Raw genomic sequence first — 22,257 nt, 5'->3', positions numbered from 1 at the left:
GCGAGAAGGTGAAAGTTTTAAACAAAATTATTAGCGTCAACTCCATTTTGACGTAAGCGACTACAAACAGACACATTTTGCTGAGCTTTATATAACTCTATAGTTGAGAGGGCGTAAAACAGATACTCATCGGTTTGTAATCTCCTTTCGTTACTCATTACCCTTGATTGGAAGTAGTCAAGTAGAGTTATGGGCACTGACCGGTATTCTCTGTACACATTCCTACCGTCTAGAAACAGTTTGATTCATGCCAATTACTCAATCCTTTGTTCTCTCGTAACGCTGATGGAAGGAGCTGTTTTACGCTTCAACTGATAAAGAGGTATCGGATGGTCGTCGGTAACATCCAATAAAACAGAGTTCATATTTGGTATATCGGTGTTAATTGGCGTTATACTAGTAGTAATGATTTTACCGTCGTACATATTATTATCAAGTAAATCGCCACATTTAGACTAATAATCCTCATTATTTGCAACAAGCTGTGCTAGCGTTTCAAACATGATCTTTAATATACGTTAATTACTATTATAGGATAATTAAAGAGCGAGCGAGTGACAATTTTGTATGTAGCATAATTTCATTTCTTCAAATTTTAAAATTTATTTAAACATATATATATATAAGGGAAGCAATTTTATGCCTCAGATTAAACGTAGAAGGAAGATTAACTGAATGTGAAAACAGGACGAGAAAAGATTATGGAGGTAGAAGAATTTTGTTATTTGGGAAGTAGAATTACTAAAGATGGAGGAAGCAGGAGCGATATAAAATGCCGAATAGCACAGGCGAAACGAGTCTTCAGTCAGAAATATAATTTGTTTACATCAAAAATTATTTTAAATGTCAGGAAATGATTTTTAAAAGTATATGTTGGAATGTCGTTTTATATGGAAGTGAAACTTGTACGATCGGAGTATCTGAGAAGAAAAGATTTTTTTTTGAGAAGAAAAGAAGAAAAGAAAAGAAGAAAAGAAGCTTTTAAAATGTGGTGCTATAGGAGAATGTTAAAAATCAGATGGGTGGATAAAGTGATAAATGAAGAGGTGTTGCGGCAAATATATGAAGAAAGAAGCATTTGGAAAAATATAGCTAAAAGAAGAGACAGACTTATAGGCCACATATTAAGGCATCCTGGAATAGTCACTTTAATACTGGAGGGACAGGTAGAAGGAAAAAATTGTGTAGGCAAGCAACGTTTGGAGTATGTAAAACAAATTTTTAGGGATGTAGGATGTAGGGAGTATACCGAAATGAAACGACTAGCACTAGATAGGAAATCTTGGAGAGCTGCATCAAACCAGTCAAATGATTGAAGACAAAAATATATATATACATACACGTACATATATTGCTATTATACATTATTATTACATGATGTATTATTTTTAACTGTACACTGCTTAAAAATTATAACAACACCAAGGGAATTTTTAGGATCATAAAAATAAACAAGTTTTCCTTAAGCGGTAGTGTTGCTTGTTGAGAAAATAAAAAAAATCCCTCCCTCCATTGATCTCCCGTTTAAATAACACTTCATACTATCTTCCATACAATTAGTAAGTTTTTATAGCAATTGTAGAAGTATAAAAATCTGTATGATTGTTTTCGTTATTATTATCTTTTATTTACAGTTTTAACGGATATTTAATAAAATAAATATCTTTAATTAATCTGCAAGTTTTTATATTTTTCTACTTTATATAGATAAATAACTAATCTTATATTAAACATATAAAGACGATATTCTAATAGCAAAAAGATGCTTGTAACTTATAAACCTGTCTGAGAAAAATAATTATTTTATAACGTATTTCAACACAAAAACTAAACATTTTTATTAAAACCAAAATAGAAATAACTTATTTAAAAGTATATAAAATCACGTTGTAGAATTAATAATTTTATACGATGAGATAAATAAAACAAATAAACACTCTTTTTACGAGCGTTAACAAAATAGATGAGATAAATTTTTATATTAAATATTAGTAGTACTTACACTTCAATAGCCTTATTCCAGTTGATAACGTAACCAGAAACGACAAAGGATTCAATGTTAACGACATGGATGTTACCTCGTTCAGAACCAACATATAACCATTTACTTTGTAGCGGCAAATGAATAAACGTGATTCTGTAAACAGAAGAAAAATACAAATTATAATGTGTAAATATATATTTAAATAATTGCAATATAACAAAAACCTATATGTAAACAGTACATAGAATATTTTACGATAAAAAATACTTTTTTTAGTAATTTTAAATGAAAATTATATAAATTTAAGTAAAAAATAGAATGAAAAACCAAGAGGACATAAAGAAGTAGGGGAGATGTAGTTTGCTGAAAAGAATAAAAAAAATCTAAATTAAGATGGTTGATTAGACGGTGGACAAATACCACGAAAAGTAAACGAACAGAAGGAAACTAGACATAAAAAAGAGGAAAATGGTGGATGAATTGAGTCAAGTAAAAGTGGACGGAAGACGTGATCTTGAAAGTGTTTATGGAGAAGCGGTAGTTTCTCTAGAGAGAAACTGATCTCCCAAACACGTTGTATTGTTGTGCTCTAAGAGAGAATAGAGTTGCAGTTAAAAAAAGAATCTGGTATTATTTCGTAATTTCCCCTGAAAAGTTTTTCTATTTTTTTTAACGATATATACCTGTAATATTGTGCAGTATCATAATTAGTTTTAATCAATGTAAAATAACATCTATTTGAATAATTATGAATTAAATTTAATGTTAATTAGAAGAGGCTAGCGAGCGAAGCAAGAGTTAGTTATATTTAATTAGATTATGTTGATATGCCGGACTCCGTGGCACGAGTGGTAATGTCTCGGCCTTTCATTCGGAGATCCCGGGTTCAAATCCCGGTCGGGCATGGCATTTTTACACACGCTACAAATCATCCATCTCATCCTCTGAAGCAATACCTAACGGTGGTCCCGGAGGTAAAAAGAAAAATAGATTATATTGATATACATACGATTCGTCAGTATAATCTAACCAAACGTAACCTACGCTCGCTTCGCTCGTTAATCTCGTCTAAGGTTAAATATACAAATTAAGTAAAATATAACATTTATTATAAATCATAGGTACTAAAATGTTTTGGGAGGAAATATTGAAATAGTACCAAGAATTAAAATAAAAGAAAGTGAAAATACAGATTTGTTAAATACGATAATTTATTTTACAAAAAAAATTAAGGCAGAGGATAAGAAAAAACAATGTTTTAATAAATATTAATATGATTCATCCAATGCTTTGAGCTTGTATCCTCCGGTGTTAATAATAAATAACTTTTTTTTGATCCGGTTAAAAAAAATACAGGAACAGTTTTCAGAAAGTTTTAAAAATCCCTGAGATCCGGAAAATTTAAAAAATTAATTTTTAGATAAAAATTAAATCTCTTTATGATCAAATATTTTTTTCAGTTTATAATACAACTGAACGAAAAATAATCTTGATCAAGGTCAGAAAATAGTACTTAATTTTTATTTGAGATAGATCAAACGTAGTTGATACTTGTATTTTTGACCCGCTGTGAACACGATTAGTATTGTTCACAATACTTTGTACTAAACTTACAACTTTTTTCAGATTTTGAATTTAATTAATACTTGACAGAATATTATCAACAATAATTTTTTTTGTAGATTGTAATGAAAATCGGTAAAAATAGAATTAAGTCACTAATTATCTTTACATTAACACTGATTTCGCCCCCGAAAGCGGACCAGAGCAGAAAGAGGGTATGTTTTTATTAGATGCTTATTAAATTTGTAAATCAGCTCCTTGATTTTTAAGTAAATCGAGGACTTTCAGTAAATGAATTGTACAACAAAATTATCATTGTTGAAATCAATGCTTGTTAATATGAAGATGGTATTTTGGTATTTAAAGAATCAATCAGGTAATGATCTGAATGCATAGTCTAACTGACGTTAGGGTTTTTTGTGAAACCTTCGGTGTTAGAGGAAGGTGCAGGATCGCGCTTCCGCGAATCGGTTATTTTGATAGTTGAGGAACGTATAAGTTATGGTTGGTGGTCGTGGTTGGAAGCAGGCATACAAAGTTTTGTGTAAATACACTGATGGACATGTCTGCCAAGGCGTTTGCATCGGTAGCATCCTGACAGAGACAAAACTGATGATAGTGTTATGTTATCAAGTTTAGAGGGTCTAAAAGACGATTTCAAGTAAAGCCCATCAAAGCTAGGAACGTAGGGGGTGGATGGCGAGCGGGATAGTCAAAAGGAGGATGTCTTTCCCTATTAGGGGTCAAGATAAACAAAATTTTGAGTAGGCACGGAATACTAACAACTGTTTAATAAAGACTTACTGATATTCGAGTGATATCTGGAGGAGTGCAGATATCTACAGATATCTAGTATAGCTTTTTTGATTAAAAACCTGTAGGAGGCTGCTTCCGTTGTTCATTTAGCGGGTGTACTTGTAAATAGTTTCATCTACAGATCACCAAGTCAAGATGTATTTTTATTAATTAGAATAAAAACTGAATATTCGCGGTGGAAAATGTTTAAAAAGCGTTAAACTTTAACCGGTCCAGTCAAGCTTCGAACTGTCAAACCTCTAAATAATAAAGTAAGGGCTACTCCAGCACCCACACTTTTTTTTTAAGAGATCATAAGTAATATTATAGTTGTGGCAATTTTTTAATTCATTTACTACCATGGATATACTGAAGCGTAAAGTATAATTATTTTCAACATATGAGCTAAAGCACATATATGGAACCTAAATTTCAACTATTTTCGTACACATAAAATTTTTAATAAAAAAGTGTAAATTTTTCCCTACCTTTATGTGTTATGAAAAGCACTGTTTCTATTTAAATAAAAAATAAACAAAGAAAAAAATAAATTATATTTCGGTTTTAGTATTAAAATTGTTTATTTTTCAAAACCTAATAAGCGTCTTATTTCTTAGAGATGTCATAAGAAAAATAAAAATAATAAAACTAAATAAAACATTCAAGTAGCAGATAATTTAATTCAAAAATATTTCCAATCGTGGATTAAAATTATTTAATATAAAACAAATTACAGTGCGATCTATTACAAATTTAAAAACTCTAGCGCAGTTCTACGGAAGAAGACCGACGTTTTGTTTCTGACACCCTTACTATTTCGCAATCAGAAACGGACTGATTTTCAGAGTAAAACGCGCTACGTACGTGATTAAAGAGTAGACCTTACATACAAGCATCAAGTTTAAACTCGCTTACCACTATGAGTCACCGCGTATTTGACACAGTTAAATAATCTCTAATTGAGATTACGCTGTCTGTTGTCAATCTCAAACTGAGCGTAACTGAAGAACGACCCAACCAATCTTCATCAAATTTTTACGTGGACAACTTCAGATAAACCCTAATACGGCACATCTAAATTTCAATGAAATTGATACAACAGTTGAGATTTGTGTGCAACAAATTTCATTCATACGCTTTTATATATATATGTAAAAATAAACTAAGCTTTAAAAGAATGGTATTTTCATACTCCTCAAACCTCAAAACGTAAAGAAAATTCTATTTCCACCCCGCAAACCCACCGTGCGACCGAAAGTAATAACGTACTTTCTTCGAAAAGTTTTTCCATCTTTTTTTTGCCTGGTTAGTCTCCGAGAATTACCGTTCAGGTATTACTTCAGAGGATGATATATATGAGTGTAAATGAAGTGTAGTCTTTTACAGTCTCAGTTCGACCATACCTGAGATGTGTGGCTAAATGAAACCCAACCACTAAAGACCACCGGTGTCCACGATTTAGTATTCAGATCCGTATAAAAGTAATGCTTTTACTAGGAACTGAACGCTGGAGCTCTCGACTTCCAAATCAGCTAATTTGGGAAGACGCGTTCACCACCAGACCAACCCGGTGGGTTCTTCGAAAAGTTTTTAAAAACGCTATCGTATCAACTACGGTTGTTAAACCGTATTTCAGTTATATATTTTTTTAAAATTGTCTCAAGGAGATATATTTTTAAATATTTTTTGATTAGTTAATTTGGGTATAAGAATAAAAAGGTTTATTAAAAAGATAATAAACAAATTTCTTAAATGTATTGGCGTATAATTAACCTTTGTTGTCAATTAATAGATTAGATGTTTAGTTTAATTAATAGGATTAAAAATTACCAATATTATAAAAGAAAGAAAACATAACTCCTTTATTTAAGCAATTGTTCTTTTTATTTAGATAAAATCACTATGTAAAATGGAATGTACGTATGTATATTAAAAATAAATAAAAATACCGTCACTACGAATACGCAATTGAAATGGTATGTTTTACTATCTGTGAATTTAAATATTATTACATTACGGAATATCGCCTTTATTGAAATAATGCACTGAATAATTACTGAAAAAAAGTTAATATACTGATAAAACAAACAAAAAAAAAACTATAAAATATTAATTTAAATTTTTTTAATTATTCATTAAAAACCACAAAAAAATTTGTTTATTCTAAACAAAAAAATTTGTTAATTTAAATTCACTCTTATTTAGTTCATGAAATCCTTCTCTGTAATTAAAAGTATATTTTTTTTATTAAATGAATATGATTGTAAATATATATCTGTTTTGAATTTGAATTTGTTCGTATATATTTAATCAAAATTTATATTTTAGATTTAATAAATTGAGATAACTCCGTAAAACAGTGAAGAGAGGAAAAATAATAAATAATAATCTATACTCTGTTACTAACAGCCAATTTGTTAAACTATTTAATATTTTTAATTTTTTATAAAAAGTTTCATTTACGTTAAATGATTTCTTAACAAAAGAAAATAAAAATCATGTTAAAAATCTATATAAATAAAAACGTTAATGTTCGTTTGTTCAAAATCTTAAATTTCCGAAAGTTCTTCACCGTTTGAAATTTTGACACAACGTTGCATTCGAATACGCGCGTGTTTTTATGTACCTACTATTTATATACCTAAGATGTCACACCTGTGACATATAAAAACATCCTTTTTTTGAAAAACAGCGCTATCTGTTGGACACGCTATACTAAATATTTTACGATTCTATTTCAATGTTTCCGATATGTGTGTCCACTATAGGCTAAAAAACTACTGGCCCGATTTACGCGCGGTGAAAAGGGAGAAAGGGAAAAACCGGAAAAGGAAAAAAATCAACCGGATAAGGGAAGAAGGGAAAAATGGAAAAAAGAAAAAAGGGGAGAGCGGAGAAAAGGAAAAACGGGGAAAGGAAATGAAAAGGGAAAAAGAGAAAAAAATAAAAGGGGAAAGGGGAAATATGAAAGGAAAATGTGGAAAAGGGAAAATGGGGAAAAGAAAAGGGAAAAGGGAAAGATTAAATTTTGTGAAGTTCCGTAAGGTTCATTTGTTAATATTTTATCAAACTTTCAATTGTGATCACATTTAATATATATATATATATATATATATATATATACATTCAAATCTAGCAATAGTGAAGAATTATCGGGTCTGCTAGTTTTTAAATAAAATAAATAATAATTTAGGATATAATTTGTCTTTTTTTACACCACGAATATGGAAGCTGTTAAAAATTCAGATGTTTGTTTTTATCACTCTTTTCTACTTAAGAGTATATGAATATCTATTGAAATATATGTAGCATTCTTTCGCTGATAATCTCATTCATTTTATTCTGTTTGACATAAAATACGTGTGTAGCATGTCTGGGGTTGTAGTAGTACTAAAGTAAAATAAATAATATTAAGAAAGAGGATACGAATAGATATTTATGCCTACCTGAAAAAACGTACTGTGGTACAGAACGTAAAGAAGAAAACTGTAAAACCCCGAAAGAGATGCCAAATAATTTAATGTAGGCATTTAAACGGAATTTACTTGGACGTTTCATTACCTACACTGTGAAGAGATGATGATAAGTTTTTGGAAATTTCGATTTGTAATATATTTATATACATACGGTTATTTCTAAAAAAATTATCATTATTTTGAATTATTCCAATTAATAGATAATTATTTTTAAAAATGATTACAAAGAAAAGTAATTCAAAAGAATAAAGCAATTAAAAAAGAGCATTATTGAATAATTCATATCAGTAATGACCGATTCCGGGTCGTTCCTTCTTATGAAACAAGAAGTAATTTTTAAAACATTTTTTAATTAACTATATCTAATAGTTTAATAGACAGATAACAACTTCTATGAAGCGTTAATTTCTACAATACCTAATTAGGATCTTGGTGAATTCCATCCGTTCTACGCAGAGTTCATCTTTTAAGGTCAGATAATATCTTGAACCTGTTGCATCTTCTGTTAGATCTTCCGCTCAATTACAAAGATTAGTCTTTCTACTTATTTCGTCTCTTTTTCTCCCCATTTTAAGTAGGGTAACCTTAATTGACTTAAACAGTGTCTATTTACATATCGCTTTCATCTAGTTTCAATTTAAAAGTAAGGCTTCTGAGTCTGCTGCTATTTTAACCGATATATAACACATCCTTTCATTTCCCTATCTTCTTTACCATTCTCTCTTTCTCTCCTACCCTTTTCGAAACTTGTTATTCAACAATTTACTCTTATATCATGTTTCTTACATATAAAATGTACTTAATGTTCGTCAATGTTAACGTAATGTAATTGTTACGTAATTAGGGAGGGGAATGTAATATGGAGAGATAAAGACAATAGAGTGTTGTTGGTGACAGATATAGTTTAAAGTGGAAATATTTACGAAAAATGTAAATGAATTTATCGTACCTTTAGACCTCGCCATTTTCCTACCATGGCGTACTTCTTTCTTTCTTTACTGTTTAGCCTCCGGTAACTACCGTTTAGATAATTCTTCAGAGGATGAATGAGGATGATATGTATGAGGTAAATGAAGTGTAGTCTTATACATTCTCAGTTCGACCATTCCCGAGATGTGTGGTTAATTGAAACCCAACCACCAAAGAACACCGGTATCCACGCTCTAGTATTCAAATCCGTGTGAAAATAACTGGCTTTACTAGGACTTGAACGCTGTAACTCTCGACTTCCAAATCACCTGATTTGGGAAGACGCGTTCTCCACTAGACCAACTTGGTCTTACCATGGCGTACTTAAATTAATTCTACTGCACGTTTAAAAAGATATCGACTAGAAAGGTATTCTGCAAAACTATTGTCTATGTTAGGGTACTCTTGAAAAAATATGTATTGTAACAGTACCAGTGCCGGCCTCCGTGGCGCGAGTGGTAGCGTCTCGGCCTTCCATCTAGAGGTCCCGGAATCGAATCCCGAACAGGCATGTCATTTTTACACACGGTACAAATCATTCATCTCATCCTCTGAAGCAATACTTAACGGTTGTACCGGAGGTTGAAAAAAAAACCGTATAACAGATACAATTTGAATATTTAATGTATACCGTTAAATATACAAATGATACATGTTATTCTCCAACGCTGAAAGCTATTAATCAAATTCACTTTATTAATAAAAAAGTTTAATAAAACTTTTAGCATTTTATAAATTGAAAGAACTAATCAGGATATCCAAAATATGTTAACATTTCTTTCTTTTCCTGTTCAGCCTCCGGGAATTAAAGTTCAGGTATTACTTCAGAGGATGATATATATATTAAAGTGTAGTCTTGTACAGTCTCAGTTCGACCATTCCTGAGATGTGTGGTTAATTTTTCAACCACCAAAGAACACCTACAATCTAGTATTCAAATCCGTATAAAAGTAGTGATTTTTATACGGATTTTAAATAATCATTTATTTATATATATATATATATCAAATGTGTTATGTATTTTTATATGTTATATATTTTTTTATTCTTTCTTGGGGTTAAACGCAAATAATTAAATTGAAGTGTTTCTCTGCAAACCTAGGTAAATTTTTATATTTACAAATTTTTACAATTAATTACATTTATTATAAAGCGCGTGTCATCTGTAAACCAAAGAAACTCCTACGGAATCATCCACAACATACTTGGGTTTCATAAAGTCTGTACAAGATGGGTCCCAAAACAAGTCACACAGTTGCATAAACAAACGCGCTTGGACATCTGTCAAAAACATTTGGATCGCTATGGTAACAAACGGTAACAAAATCTTCTTAGACAGAATCATCACCGGTGACGAAACATGGATCCATCATTACGAGCCGGAGAGTAAACGGCAGAGTATGGAATGAAAACATCTAAATTCGCCCTGCAAAAAAAAGTTCAAGACCCAACTGTCCGTAGGAAAACTGATGTTTACGGTTTTTTGGGACTCACAAGGCCCAGTACTGGAACATTATGAGGAAAGGGGCAAGACAATAAAAAGTACGCGTTACAGTGAGACGCTTACTGCCAAGCTGAAGCTTACAATTTGAAGCAAACGCCGAGGACTGCTGTCGAAAGGTGTTGTGTTGTTGCACGACAATGCCCGTCCATATTCTGCTGCCCACACTGCTGAAACGCTCCAGAAACTCAACTTTGAAGTATCGGCTCATCCTCCGTATTGTCCTGATCTTGCCTCTTCTGACTACCACTTGTTTAGTCCACTCAAAGAGGCATTAAGGGGCCGTCGACTTTCCTTGGACGAAACAGTGAAAGAAGCGGTGCATTCCTGGCTCGCAGCTCAAACGAAAAACCTTCTTTTATGAGGGCATCAGGAAGCTTGTGCAACGATGAGCAAAGTGCGTTGAAATGTAAGGGGACTATGTTGAAAAATTATGTACATGTAAGTTTCCTATTTGTATGCAATAAAATTTATAACTACATTGCGGAGATGGGGAATGGAAACGCCATCTGGGCGTTTCTGGGGGATGTGAAACGCGAAGATATGTCGAAATTTTCTGGAAGTCTAATCGTGGTACTCATTACAATAGGTAGCTTCCTTATGAAATCTCTTTTATTGATATATCGTTTTATCAATAATAGATAAAATTTGACAATAGTCGATTTAGAGACAGATATAAAACAATAAAGAGGATTAAAACTTGACTTTTTCGGTGCCTAGATGGTAGTACGCTTACCTGATACACCGAACATCTTGAGTTTGACTTCCGATTAGATTTAAGTAATTAATAACGGGTTAATTCCAACGTAGTCATTAATATTACTAATGATATAAATTTAAAAAAAAAAATACAAAAAAACAAAAAAAATTACAAAAATATATTTGATTATATATAAAAAATTATTAAAAAAAAAAAGTTTTTATTTAATTAATATTAGTATTAACATTAATAAAAAAAGGAAACAAATTAGAAAATCCCTCTAAAAAGTAAAAAATAAGAATTAAATCAAATTGAGAATTTAAAAAAAAAAAATATATTAACAAATATAAAAATGCACTGAAAAGTAAAAAAATAAATTATATAAATATCTAATAAATAACCAGTAAATATATTTAATAATTATTAAATTTTAAAATTAAAATTAATGAAAATATTTAGTTAAATAAAAGAGTGACCCAGTTTTTATAACAATGTTTTCGAATAAGAATTTATGGACATTTGTTGTATTTTAAAATATATTTTTTGTTTAATGAGGTTGTTTAGAATATGTATATACTTTATTCATGTTGAATAAAATAACTCAAGCTTTTGTTCTTTGATGGTTCAAATTTGCACCGAGATGACCTTTAAGGGTTAATAAGATTAAAAATAAAACTTAAATTTTGAAATCTTGCAGAAAGTTATTATATTTTGACGGTAATCTGAAAAATTATTAATTTATATAATTGTAATCTAAATTATGAATTCATTAAATTATGAAAATAATTCATAATTAAAAATTCATAATTAATTAAAATGAAACTCTTAGCGGAAAGAGTGTATTCAATTTGGCTTAGATTAGAAGCAGAATTCGAAGATGAACTTCAACTATGTGAGAACACGTGCAAAGAAAGTGAGTGGGTGCATTTTCATTATCACGTGCATTCGAAAACATTGCTATAAAAAACTGCGCTACGCTTTTATTTAACTAAAATTTTCATTACTTTTAAATTTAAAATTTAATTATTATTACATTTATTTATTTTTTATTTAGTGATTATTTATTAGATATTTATATAATTATTTTTTACTTTTCAGTGCATTTATATATTTGCTTAAATATTATATATTTTTTTTTAAATTTTAAATTTAATACTTATTTTTTACTTTTTAGAGGGGTTTTCTAATTTATTTCCTTTTTTTATTAATGTTAATTTTAGTTAAATAAAAGCTTTTTAAAAAATAATTTTTTATATATAATCAAATATATTTTTGTAATTTTTTTGTTTTTTTGTATTTTTTTTAAGACTAAAAAAAAAGTAAAAATATTTATTTTTACTCATCGAAGTTACATACGTGTACCAAATTTCAATCATTTTCATACGATAGTTCATGAGAAATGAAAATTTTCAACTAAATGCATGATTTTAGCGTAGGGGTAGTGCGTGGGGGTAGTGGGGGTGGGTCAGATCAAATTCCGACGCCGTAGTGCTGTATTGTGATCGAAGTTACATACGTGTAACAAATTTCATTGATTTTCATACGATAGATCAAAAAATATAGCAGTTGCAAGATTTGATTATAACTAAAGCGTATTAACAGCTTTTAATAAATAAATAGAAAATCTGTATTCCAGTTTTATAAAAACACAAATACGGAAAATATAGAAAAGAAGGTAAGAAGAATAATTAGAGAAATGATGGAAACACATTTAAACTTAAGCAACAATGAAATACAGTTACCGAAAAAGGTTGCAGGAATTTAAAAAAAATCGTCTCTTAAACCACTACAGATAATCAAACAAGTGTTTTTTTTTTTAAATTCACCAACTCAAAATTTTTTTACAAATCATAGAATGTTTCTATATGAGCTTCGTTGGTTGCCCTGCAAAGATCTAGCCGATAATCGATTTATCAAATATATCAGAATTTACGAAATATATTTTGAATTATCAAAATGTTTAAAAAATAACGGACAGAATGAAAAATCGCAGCCTGATGTCTTTTTCTTACCTTATGAAAACGAGGAAAAATATGTTTGATTACTTTTATAATATAAAAACAAAAACCGGATTTACCTGAAATAAAGAAAAGATTTAAAATTTAAAAATATATAAAAAATCGTGTGGGGCTGTATCGGGGCGCACAGCCGTTGGTTTAACGTGAAACGTTACAGACCTTGGATGAAGTTCCTTCGAGCTACAGACCGACCAACTTATATGGGAGACCCACCATCGTATATTTTTAACAAAACTGAAAGCATCCAATGGAAAATTTTAGTTTCTTCATTTGACCAACTCTACAGATAAACTGATCGATCTGTACGTCAGCGCGTCACTTTTAGTGTATTGCATTGAAATAAAAATGAGACATTCACTGAGTACTAAATTTAATTTTTACGTAAAGCATAAACTAAATGGTACATGATATTTATTTCGACGACAATTTTGTTCAACATCAGTCTGTAATATGAGAAGTAAGAGACATAAGGGGTAATAAGAAACGTTAGAGGTGCTCGGGCCATCGGCGTCGTTCACTGAGCGCGCCGTGCCAGTTTTGTGACGCGACCGAAACAGTCTCACTCGCTCGGCAGCGGACATTGGAATACCTGTGCGTGTCCTATAATCTCTCCTTTCCAACGATATGAGTAATTTATATTTCCGGCTGGCTTTTGCGCGGACTGAAGATGACATATTGAATTTTTATACTTTTTTAGATGTATACTTAATTTTTTACACATAAATATTGCCCAAAATACACTTATTATTACTTAAATCGTTCTATCTCGACAAACTATAAACACGAACACGTGAATCACCGTGCTATCACGTCTGTCGTGAGCTAAACTGAATGGAAATGAGCGAGAGCCCAGTGTTGGTCGATCTGTTCTGTGCCCCTTCCTCGCCAACTCACTCACCAGTGACGCAAACTCAAAGTCGTATCGGTGAGCTGATCGTGTAAGTTATAAAATGACACCGCATGAGATTAATAGTTAGGGAGTTATTAAGCAGGACAATATAGACCGTTTCTTTACGCAACAAATTCCTGTTTTGGTACCCGTATGTTTCGATGTGATTTTAAAGATGTTTCCCGTCAAAAAGAGAATAAAATTTTATAGTCCCTCGAAGGACCGTACTCAGCAATTTTCATTCAGTTTATTTGATGTTTTATAGCAGTAAATGAGACAAGGATTAATCACTGCCCGACAGAAACCAAAGAAATAGTCCAAACAGTGGGCGGGAACAGAGATGAAGGTGCGTCAAAGACAGCGAAAATGGTTTCACCTGCAGGAAAAGTTATGACGTTTTTGGGAAAGTGGTGTACGGTGCTCAAAGGATACCTGGAAAAATGCAGGACCATCAGCGGGGAGTGCAACGCTCCATTACTGGACCAATTTAAGGATGCTATTTAGGATAAACGACAACATTCTGGTCAAAAATAAAGTAATCTCTCACCAAAATAATGGGCCTGCACACACACCTCGGGCTGTTTCTTCAATATCTAGTTTTGAAGGGCTTCCAAATGCGTCGCATTCGCCGGTTTTGGCTCCCAGAAATTATTTCCTCTTTCTAATCCTGAAGAAATGGCTCGCTGAATGGCTCATTTCACTTCAAATGATGATGTCAAAGCTGAGACAATCGCTTATTTTGCATCGTTGGATAAATCATATTACACTGAGGGTATTAAAAAGTTTGAAGAAAATCACTGATCAAAGTAAAATTTAAAGTTTAAAGTTCTCTGCATTTGTCAGGCAGAACAATTTTCGAACGATCATGTAAAATAAATTTAATGAGTATTTTATTTAAAACGTTATAAAGAGAAAGGTTTAAACCTTACAGCAATAGTTAACGTTATTAAATGAAAGTACTTATTTTTAAAACAGGAATAATTTTTACGAGAGCGTATTAAACTTTTAAAACAGATTAAAATTAAAGAATGCGTGAATAAAGTACACGAAATAATACTTAATTCTGCATTACAACAAAATCCAGCAATATTCTTCATATATTTAATTTCATTTGAAATATATTAAGTTACTTTAGAAAATCACTTCGATGATGAAAACTTTATAAATAAAAGATAAAAGACTCATGGAAAATATAAACGTAGGCGTTCAGTTGAGTGTGTAACAAGTAGGATGAAAAGCGAGTTTGATCATAACCACCTTACGCCAAGACCCCACAGAGTGTCATATTAACAGCACCCTTAGGATATAGGAAAACTTACGAATTACACTCATCCAGATTATTATCTACTCCACTTTTCAGTAAAGCAATAATTACTGAAGAAGAAACTTCTTTCAAGTAAGAAAAACCATTAAATTTGATATCCCAACTTCAAACATACTTAAAAGCACGTAGTCTGCAATAATATACTAGAATCATGACTTTCATACCGCGAGGGATTAAAAGCTTTTCTTTGATCATTTAATTAAATACACCTTAAAATTATACTCTAAAATATATATATATATATATATATATATATATATATATATATATATACATTTAAACATTAATTTTTTATTTTAAATAAAAAACCAATCATCACATGGACACTTAAGCATTAATTAAAACGAAAATAAATAAATTAAAATAGTGACCTAAAATAGACACATCGCCAAATATTTAAAACTCGCAAAATTTTTTTTAACATATCCAATACGTAGATTTAAAAATTTAATAATTCTGCATTAATTCAGGAAAAAATAATAAAAATTGATTAAGCTATTTTTATCTTCCCATCTAGATAGCGCTAAAGCTCTAGCAGGAAAGTGTTGCGATCGACCCAATTTTGGCATATGCGGCTTTCACCTGATCTTGATGTTTTGACACCTAAGGAACCTAAAAAACCGGATGAAAATTTTCCGGATGTCTAAATTAACTCACATCTCCAGAACTACTAGACGGAATTTGACCAGACGTGGTCAGATTACTTATATATATATATAAGAGAGAGAGGGAGAGAGAGTGAGAGAGAGAGAGAGAGAGAGAGAGAGAGAGAGAGAGAGAGAGAGAGAGAGAGAAAGCATTGATGCCATTAAATTTTCAACTTAAAAGATCTAGGGGGTGAGGCTGTAGAGCGAAGTCATCCTCAGTATCTCAAAATTTCGCCTAATCTAAGGCCATATTTTTCTTAGGCACATTTTTAACAATTAAAAAAACAATAATTTTTGCAAAAACGTTTGGCAAAATTGCACTCCCACCCCAAACTATGCTGTCTGCTACGAACAGTCATGTGCTACGTTGTGACCTCAGAGGTGAGCGGTAGAATTAAATAAATGAATGATATATAAAGAGTGAAAAAAAACTCAGTTTGGGTGGGTCTCGAATTCGATCGCCCGGTTGACTCGGTACCTGGTGCATTGAGCCTCGAGGCTACACCAGTCTGTCGAATGTACTTGCGAAATTCGTTCTATTTAAGTTGTCGGATTACATTAGTTTAATTAGTGACGACCGTCGCTGCTAGTACCGCCATATCCGCGAGAATTAAATACGGTATGTGTGCGCGCTTTAGTTAGAATTATTGAACTAAATAAACAAAAAAATATTATATTAAATAAAATGATAAATATTTTGAATTACGTTGTGTGTGTAAGCCGTGCATCAGAAATAAACCACAGTTTTAGGAATTTCCCGGAACGCGGCTTTAGCCTCAGGACGGGAAAGTCCTACAACTGTGTTGTCAGCTTTTTTATACTGTTTTTAGTGGAAAAATATCCTCCTGGATTTGACATTATATTCCATCCATAACTTGAACAGTTAAAATAATTAACAGAAAAAAGTTTCATACGTATAAAGATAAAATTTTATAATTGAATAAGTGTTTTAAAAAGATTCTGTAATCCTAAGCAATTAAATAAACGACCATAACTTTGATAACCTGAAGATAAAAAGATCGATACATTCTATTTATATACCACGAGCGAACTTATTCGGAAATAAGTTTTAAGTGGAGAAAGCCTAGATTAGAAAACGGTAGAAAAATATAAATCTCAGATTGAGAGACGTAAACCAGTCAATTAGTAACACAGATAGAACTCCACTGAAATGTGAGATCTTTGAAATAAAGATATTACGAGCCAATTTCTCTTCTACCCGTAATTATTGTAATATTTTGTTTGAATTTAATATTTACTGCGTTAAAAAAGTTGAATTTGGTATTTTTTACACAAATCTTTCCCAGAAAAATGACTACAAATATCTAAAAGTTTCCTCTACACAGCAGAGATAAGTTGTTTATACAAAATAAATGGTTTCATTAATTTCTTAGCTTTACTCTAATTGTCCCAACCTTCCTTAAGCCTATTACCCGTAAAGCATTTCTAGTGAAAGCGGCACTAATCAGAGTTACTTTTTCTGAAAATAATGATGTTCATTATGATAACAGCAACTGTCCTTACTGTGGGGCTTATGATTCCCCTGAACATGTAGTATTTGAATGTAACCGTTGGAGTGAAAGCAGGCAATCCTGTGTAAGACGTATAGGGCCATTATCTATGGAGAATGTGGTGGATAAAATGCTACTTAACGAGGATAACTTTAATGTGATCTCGTCGTTTATAACCGCAGTTATAAAGAAGAAAGATGAGGAAGCTCGTCAAGAAGAAACCGCTCGCTGATGACGGCTTGTCGTAGGTGGAATTTCCACCTACGAAAGAAAAGAGCTAACCGGTGAACTGACCTGCCGTGCCGGACATACAGCCGGTGAGCGGGGAGGCGAGCTAGAGTAAAGGACACTCCTCTGGCGCGAGTCAAACTTGATTGTAGATCCGTTCCAGAGGAGTAGGTGGAATATAAAAAAAAAAAAAAAAAAAATGATGTTCATTATAATTCCAATGATCAACAGATTGAACGGTCACTCACACAGATGAATATCTATACATTTATATTATTTAATCTTAATGATAGGCAACAGTATATTAGGATCAGTAAAAGTTTATAAGAAAAAAAAATCGTTACAATACAAACCAAGAATTTATATTGTAAGCAATACAATCAATACTTTATTAAACAATAGAATTCTTATCGTTCTTAAGAATGATTATGGCATTTTCAGGACTAGTTCAGAGAATGGTGTCTTGGATCGAGTTTTCTACAACCGTTACAGTTATAACATCTAAAGGTTTTGAAATAAATTTTCCAAAATGAAGGAAAAGTATTCGATACGCATTTTTGAGAGATCATGTATTTCCTTTGAAACAAATAACTCAAAACTGATAATTTTCTTTAACGTAATAAAAAACTAAAAAATCTCTAGTTTTACTGAAAATATACCAAATTATAATAAACGACGTATATTAAAATCATAAATAAATTATTACGTTTACAGCTAATACATATAAATTTATTATCACGGTTCTTTTTGCTAGTGAAGATGCATTAAATAAAACAAGACAAATTCAGTATGGTTATAAGGAGTGTTCAAAACGTAACCCATCTTTTTTGGAAAATGAGTAAGTTACTATAATTGGTAAAAGTGCCTTCCACTATGCGATTCACATAATTGAATATGACGTTGCGTGTTCTTAAACACATGTTGCAATGTTTGTTGAGGAATTGCAGCGATCATCGTTCAATTTCCCTCTGTAATTCGGGAACGGTGTAAGAATGAGTTTTGTAAGCAGAATCCTTAAAGTATCCTCACAAGAAAAGAATTAGGAAAGGATAAATCAGGAGAACGAGGGTGCCACAACCACTTCGAAATTAGCTGTCCATGAAAACACTGATCCAAGAAAGTCATAATGTTGTTAGCTGTATGAGCCATAGCATCGCCCTGCTGAAACCACATGGATTCTAGTCGGTCTGCAGGTATAGTGTTTACAAATTATTGTATGTATGTAGCGCCCACTGTTCACATGCCATGAAAAAATGTCGTGAAGATTCGCTTACGTGAAATTGCACACCAAACATCCACTCTGTCCATCAAGCTATGTGGATTTTCCGTATAAAAAATGCGTAAATTCTGTGCACTCATCAAGATCATCAGACCAAAACCAATTATCGAATTCTTCCCCATCTGGCGTTACAGATGACATGAACCGCTGATAGAATGCTACATGTTTTACAGTCTTTGCAGGTAACAACTCGTGAACAACACGAATTCTGTACGGATGCATCTTTAAACACTTGCGTGATATCGCGTGGGCACTATAAACGGAGAGACCAGACTGACTAGATAGGCGTCGCATAGACTTATTGGGACTAATAGAATATGGAGCTTGCACATCGTTCAACTGTTCTGGTGTTAGCAATTTTGGTGGACCACGTTTGACTGCATTTACCGCTTCCATGTCTCTTGGAACTGGTCGTACAGCCGTTTAATGGAGGACTTGTTTGGTGCACCCACACCATAATTTTCTGTTAAGGCATTTTGACTCTGGGCATAACTGGCAGCCTAATGTATTGGGAAACAATGAATATTCTCTGCTTTATGTGTAACCTATCTTTCCTCAATTTTTCTAAATTAAACCAACAACAAAAGAAGGAAACATTCTTCCATAAGGTTGCGTCACTTTTTGAACACTGTATTTATAAGAAACATTGAGCGATTCATTTATGGAAGTTTTTCACCTCATGTTAATGCCAATATAAAATTAGCACAAATAATTTCCTCCATATTTGATTAAAAAACCTTGACGCAAAAGGCAGTATTGTTTTTATTATAAACAAAGATGTCTGTAGTCCTTATGCCGAACAAACTGAGGAAGTTACTTGTAGAACTGAATATCAGCTACAATTCTGTGGGTTCAGTATATCGGTGTTGCAGTGAGAGAAAATGGCAACGAGAAACCACTCTCTTCAAATTTCCTAATATGATTAAAAGGTTATATTGTTCTTGATTGTGAATAGGAAATGATCATCATCTACGTACAGTGTAGTTTTGATGAACTTCAATGCTAATCAACAACGTTGGATTTAATTAGCTTACACGGTAACTGTTTTGTTTATTTTTTTAACATACATTAAATTATTAGCTTTGAAATCATTGTTGGGCAATAAATCGTAGTAGGAGAATATGTGAGGTTTCTCGGTTTTTTTAAGCGAATATGAAAAATGAAAATATTATAAAAAGGAAAAACTTTAACAGAAGAAAAACAACTTGAATGTATTAAAAATTTCAATCGCCATACTTAAACAACATAATCAATCGAAAGAAAATACAAACAAGATAAAAATATTAAAAAAAGGCAAACTTAACGGTTACAAGCGTTTTACATACATATACCACCGTACTTTTTACCAAACTAAAACAACAAAAAAACGACCCAATAAAAAGAGAAAAGTTAGAGAGAGATCAGTTAACAGCTAAGAAAAAAACGAAAATAGTGTTATTCAAAGTAGGATAAAATAAAAGTTTTCATTTGTATATTATCGAAATGCGACAAAGTTTTTACCCTTAGTTTAAATTCTACTTTAAAAACAAAGTTCAAAAGGTAAAACAAATAGTAAAACAGGGGTTTTTAGGTTAAAATTCTACTTGTTTGTATACCGTACTTAGAGTTTATTAAACAACTTTGGATCATCAATAAAAAGTTAAGTACAATAAGAAACAACTCAAAAAAAAAAAACACAGAACCAGTAAATAACTCTAGAAACCTAAATCTCTTTAAGCGCGATCCTAGAGGAATAGTAAACATCAAAACCTTTCAATATTAATTTAATAACTTTGGGATATATTATCACTAATTACTATCTCATTGATTCTAATTTCGTCAGCCTAAATTATTTTATTCTAGCCAAACGTTAATTATACCAATTATTGTATGGGTGAGTGGTATCGTCTCGGCCTTTCATCCAGAAGTCCCGTGTTCGAATCGCGGTCAGGCATGGCATTTATCATAACGCTAAAAAAATTACATTTCATATTCCTACGCACAAGCTTCGACTTTTTGTAGTGAATTTCATCTTTTTTTTTGTCTTCAGTCATTTGACTGGTTTGATGCAGCTCTCCAAGATTACCTATCTAGTGCTAGTCGTTTCATTTCAGTATACCCTCTACATCCTACATCCCTAAAAATTTGTTTTACATATTCCAAACATGGCCTGCCTACACAATTTTTTCCTTCTACCTGTCCTTCCAATATCAAAGCGACTATTCCAGGATGCCTTAGTATGTGGCCTATAAGTATGTCTCTTCTTTTAACTATATTTTTCCAAATGCTTCTTTCTTCATCTATTTGCCGCAATCCCTCTTCATTTGTCACTTTATCCACCCATCTGATTTTTAACATTCTCCTATAGCACCGCATTTCAAAAGCTTCTAATCTTTTCTTCTCAGATACTCCGTACGTCCAAGCTTCACTTCCATATAAAGCGACACTCCAAACATACACGTTCAAAAATCTTTTCCTGACATTTAAATTAATTTTTGATGTAAGCATTTTATATCGCTCCTGCTTCGTCCATCTTTAGTAATTCTACTTCCCAAATAACAAAATTCTTCTACCTCCATAATCTTTTCTCCTCCTATTTTCACATTCAGTGGTCCATCTTTGTTATTTCTACTACATTTCGTTACTTTTGTTTTGCTCTTGTTTATTTTCACGCGATAGTTTTTGCGTAGGACTTCATCTATGCCGTTCATTGTTTCTTCTAAATCCTTTTTACTCTCGGCTAGAATTACTATATCATCAGCAAATAGTAGCAACTTTATCTTTTCACCTTGTACTGTTACTCCGAATCTAAATTGTTCTTTAACATCATTAACTGCTAGTTCCACGTAAAGATTAAAAAGTAACGGAGATAGGGAACATCCTTGTCGGACTCCCTTTCTTATTACGGCTTCTTTCTTATGTTCTTCGATTATTACTGTTGCTGTTTGGTTCCTGTACATGTTAGCAATTGTTCTTCTATCTCTGTATTTGAACCCTAATTTTTTTTAAATGCTGAACATTTCATTCCAGTCTACGTTATCGAATGCATTTTCTAGGTCTATAAACGCCAAATATGTTGGTTTGTTTTTCTTTAATCTTCCTTCTACTATTAATCTGAGGTCTAAAATTGCTTCCCTTGTCCCTATACTTTTCCTGAAACCAAATTGGTCTTCTCCTAACACTTCTTCCACTCTCCTCTCAATTCTTCTGTATAGAATTCTAGTTAAGATTTTTGATGCATGACTAGTTAAACTAATTTTTCTGTATTCTTCACATTTATCTGCCCCTGCTTTCTTTGGTATCATTACTATAACACTTTTTTTGAAGTCTGACGGAAATTCCCCTTTTTCATAAATATTACACACCAGTTTGTATAATCTATCAATCGCTTCCT

At 31.8% G+C, this 22,257-nt stretch overlaps 1 protein-coding gene across 1 annotated transcript in view; it reads right to left on the bottom strand.

The window, feature by feature from the left end:
- Tomosyn (syntaxin-binding protein tomosyn) overlaps positions 1 to 22,257 on the bottom strand; it is a 769,959-nt gene that overhangs the window by 319,469 nt on the left and 428,233 nt on the right. Inside the window, exon 4 of the mRNA XM_075372103.1 lies at positions 2,003 to 2,137. Coding sequence (XP_075228218.1) covers positions 2,003 to 2,137 — 135 coding nt within the window. The remainder of the gene's footprint in view (positions 1 to 2,002; positions 2,138 to 22,257) is intronic.

This window comes from Lycorma delicatula, chromosome 7, assembly GCF_047948215.1.
Source record: "Lycorma delicatula isolate Av1 chromosome 7, ASM4794821v1, whole genome shotgun sequence".
Taxonomy (NCBI): Eukaryota; Metazoa; Arthropoda; class Insecta; order Hemiptera; family Fulgoridae; genus Lycorma; species Lycorma delicatula.
This window is presented reverse-complemented; position numbering and strand designations above follow the sequence as displayed.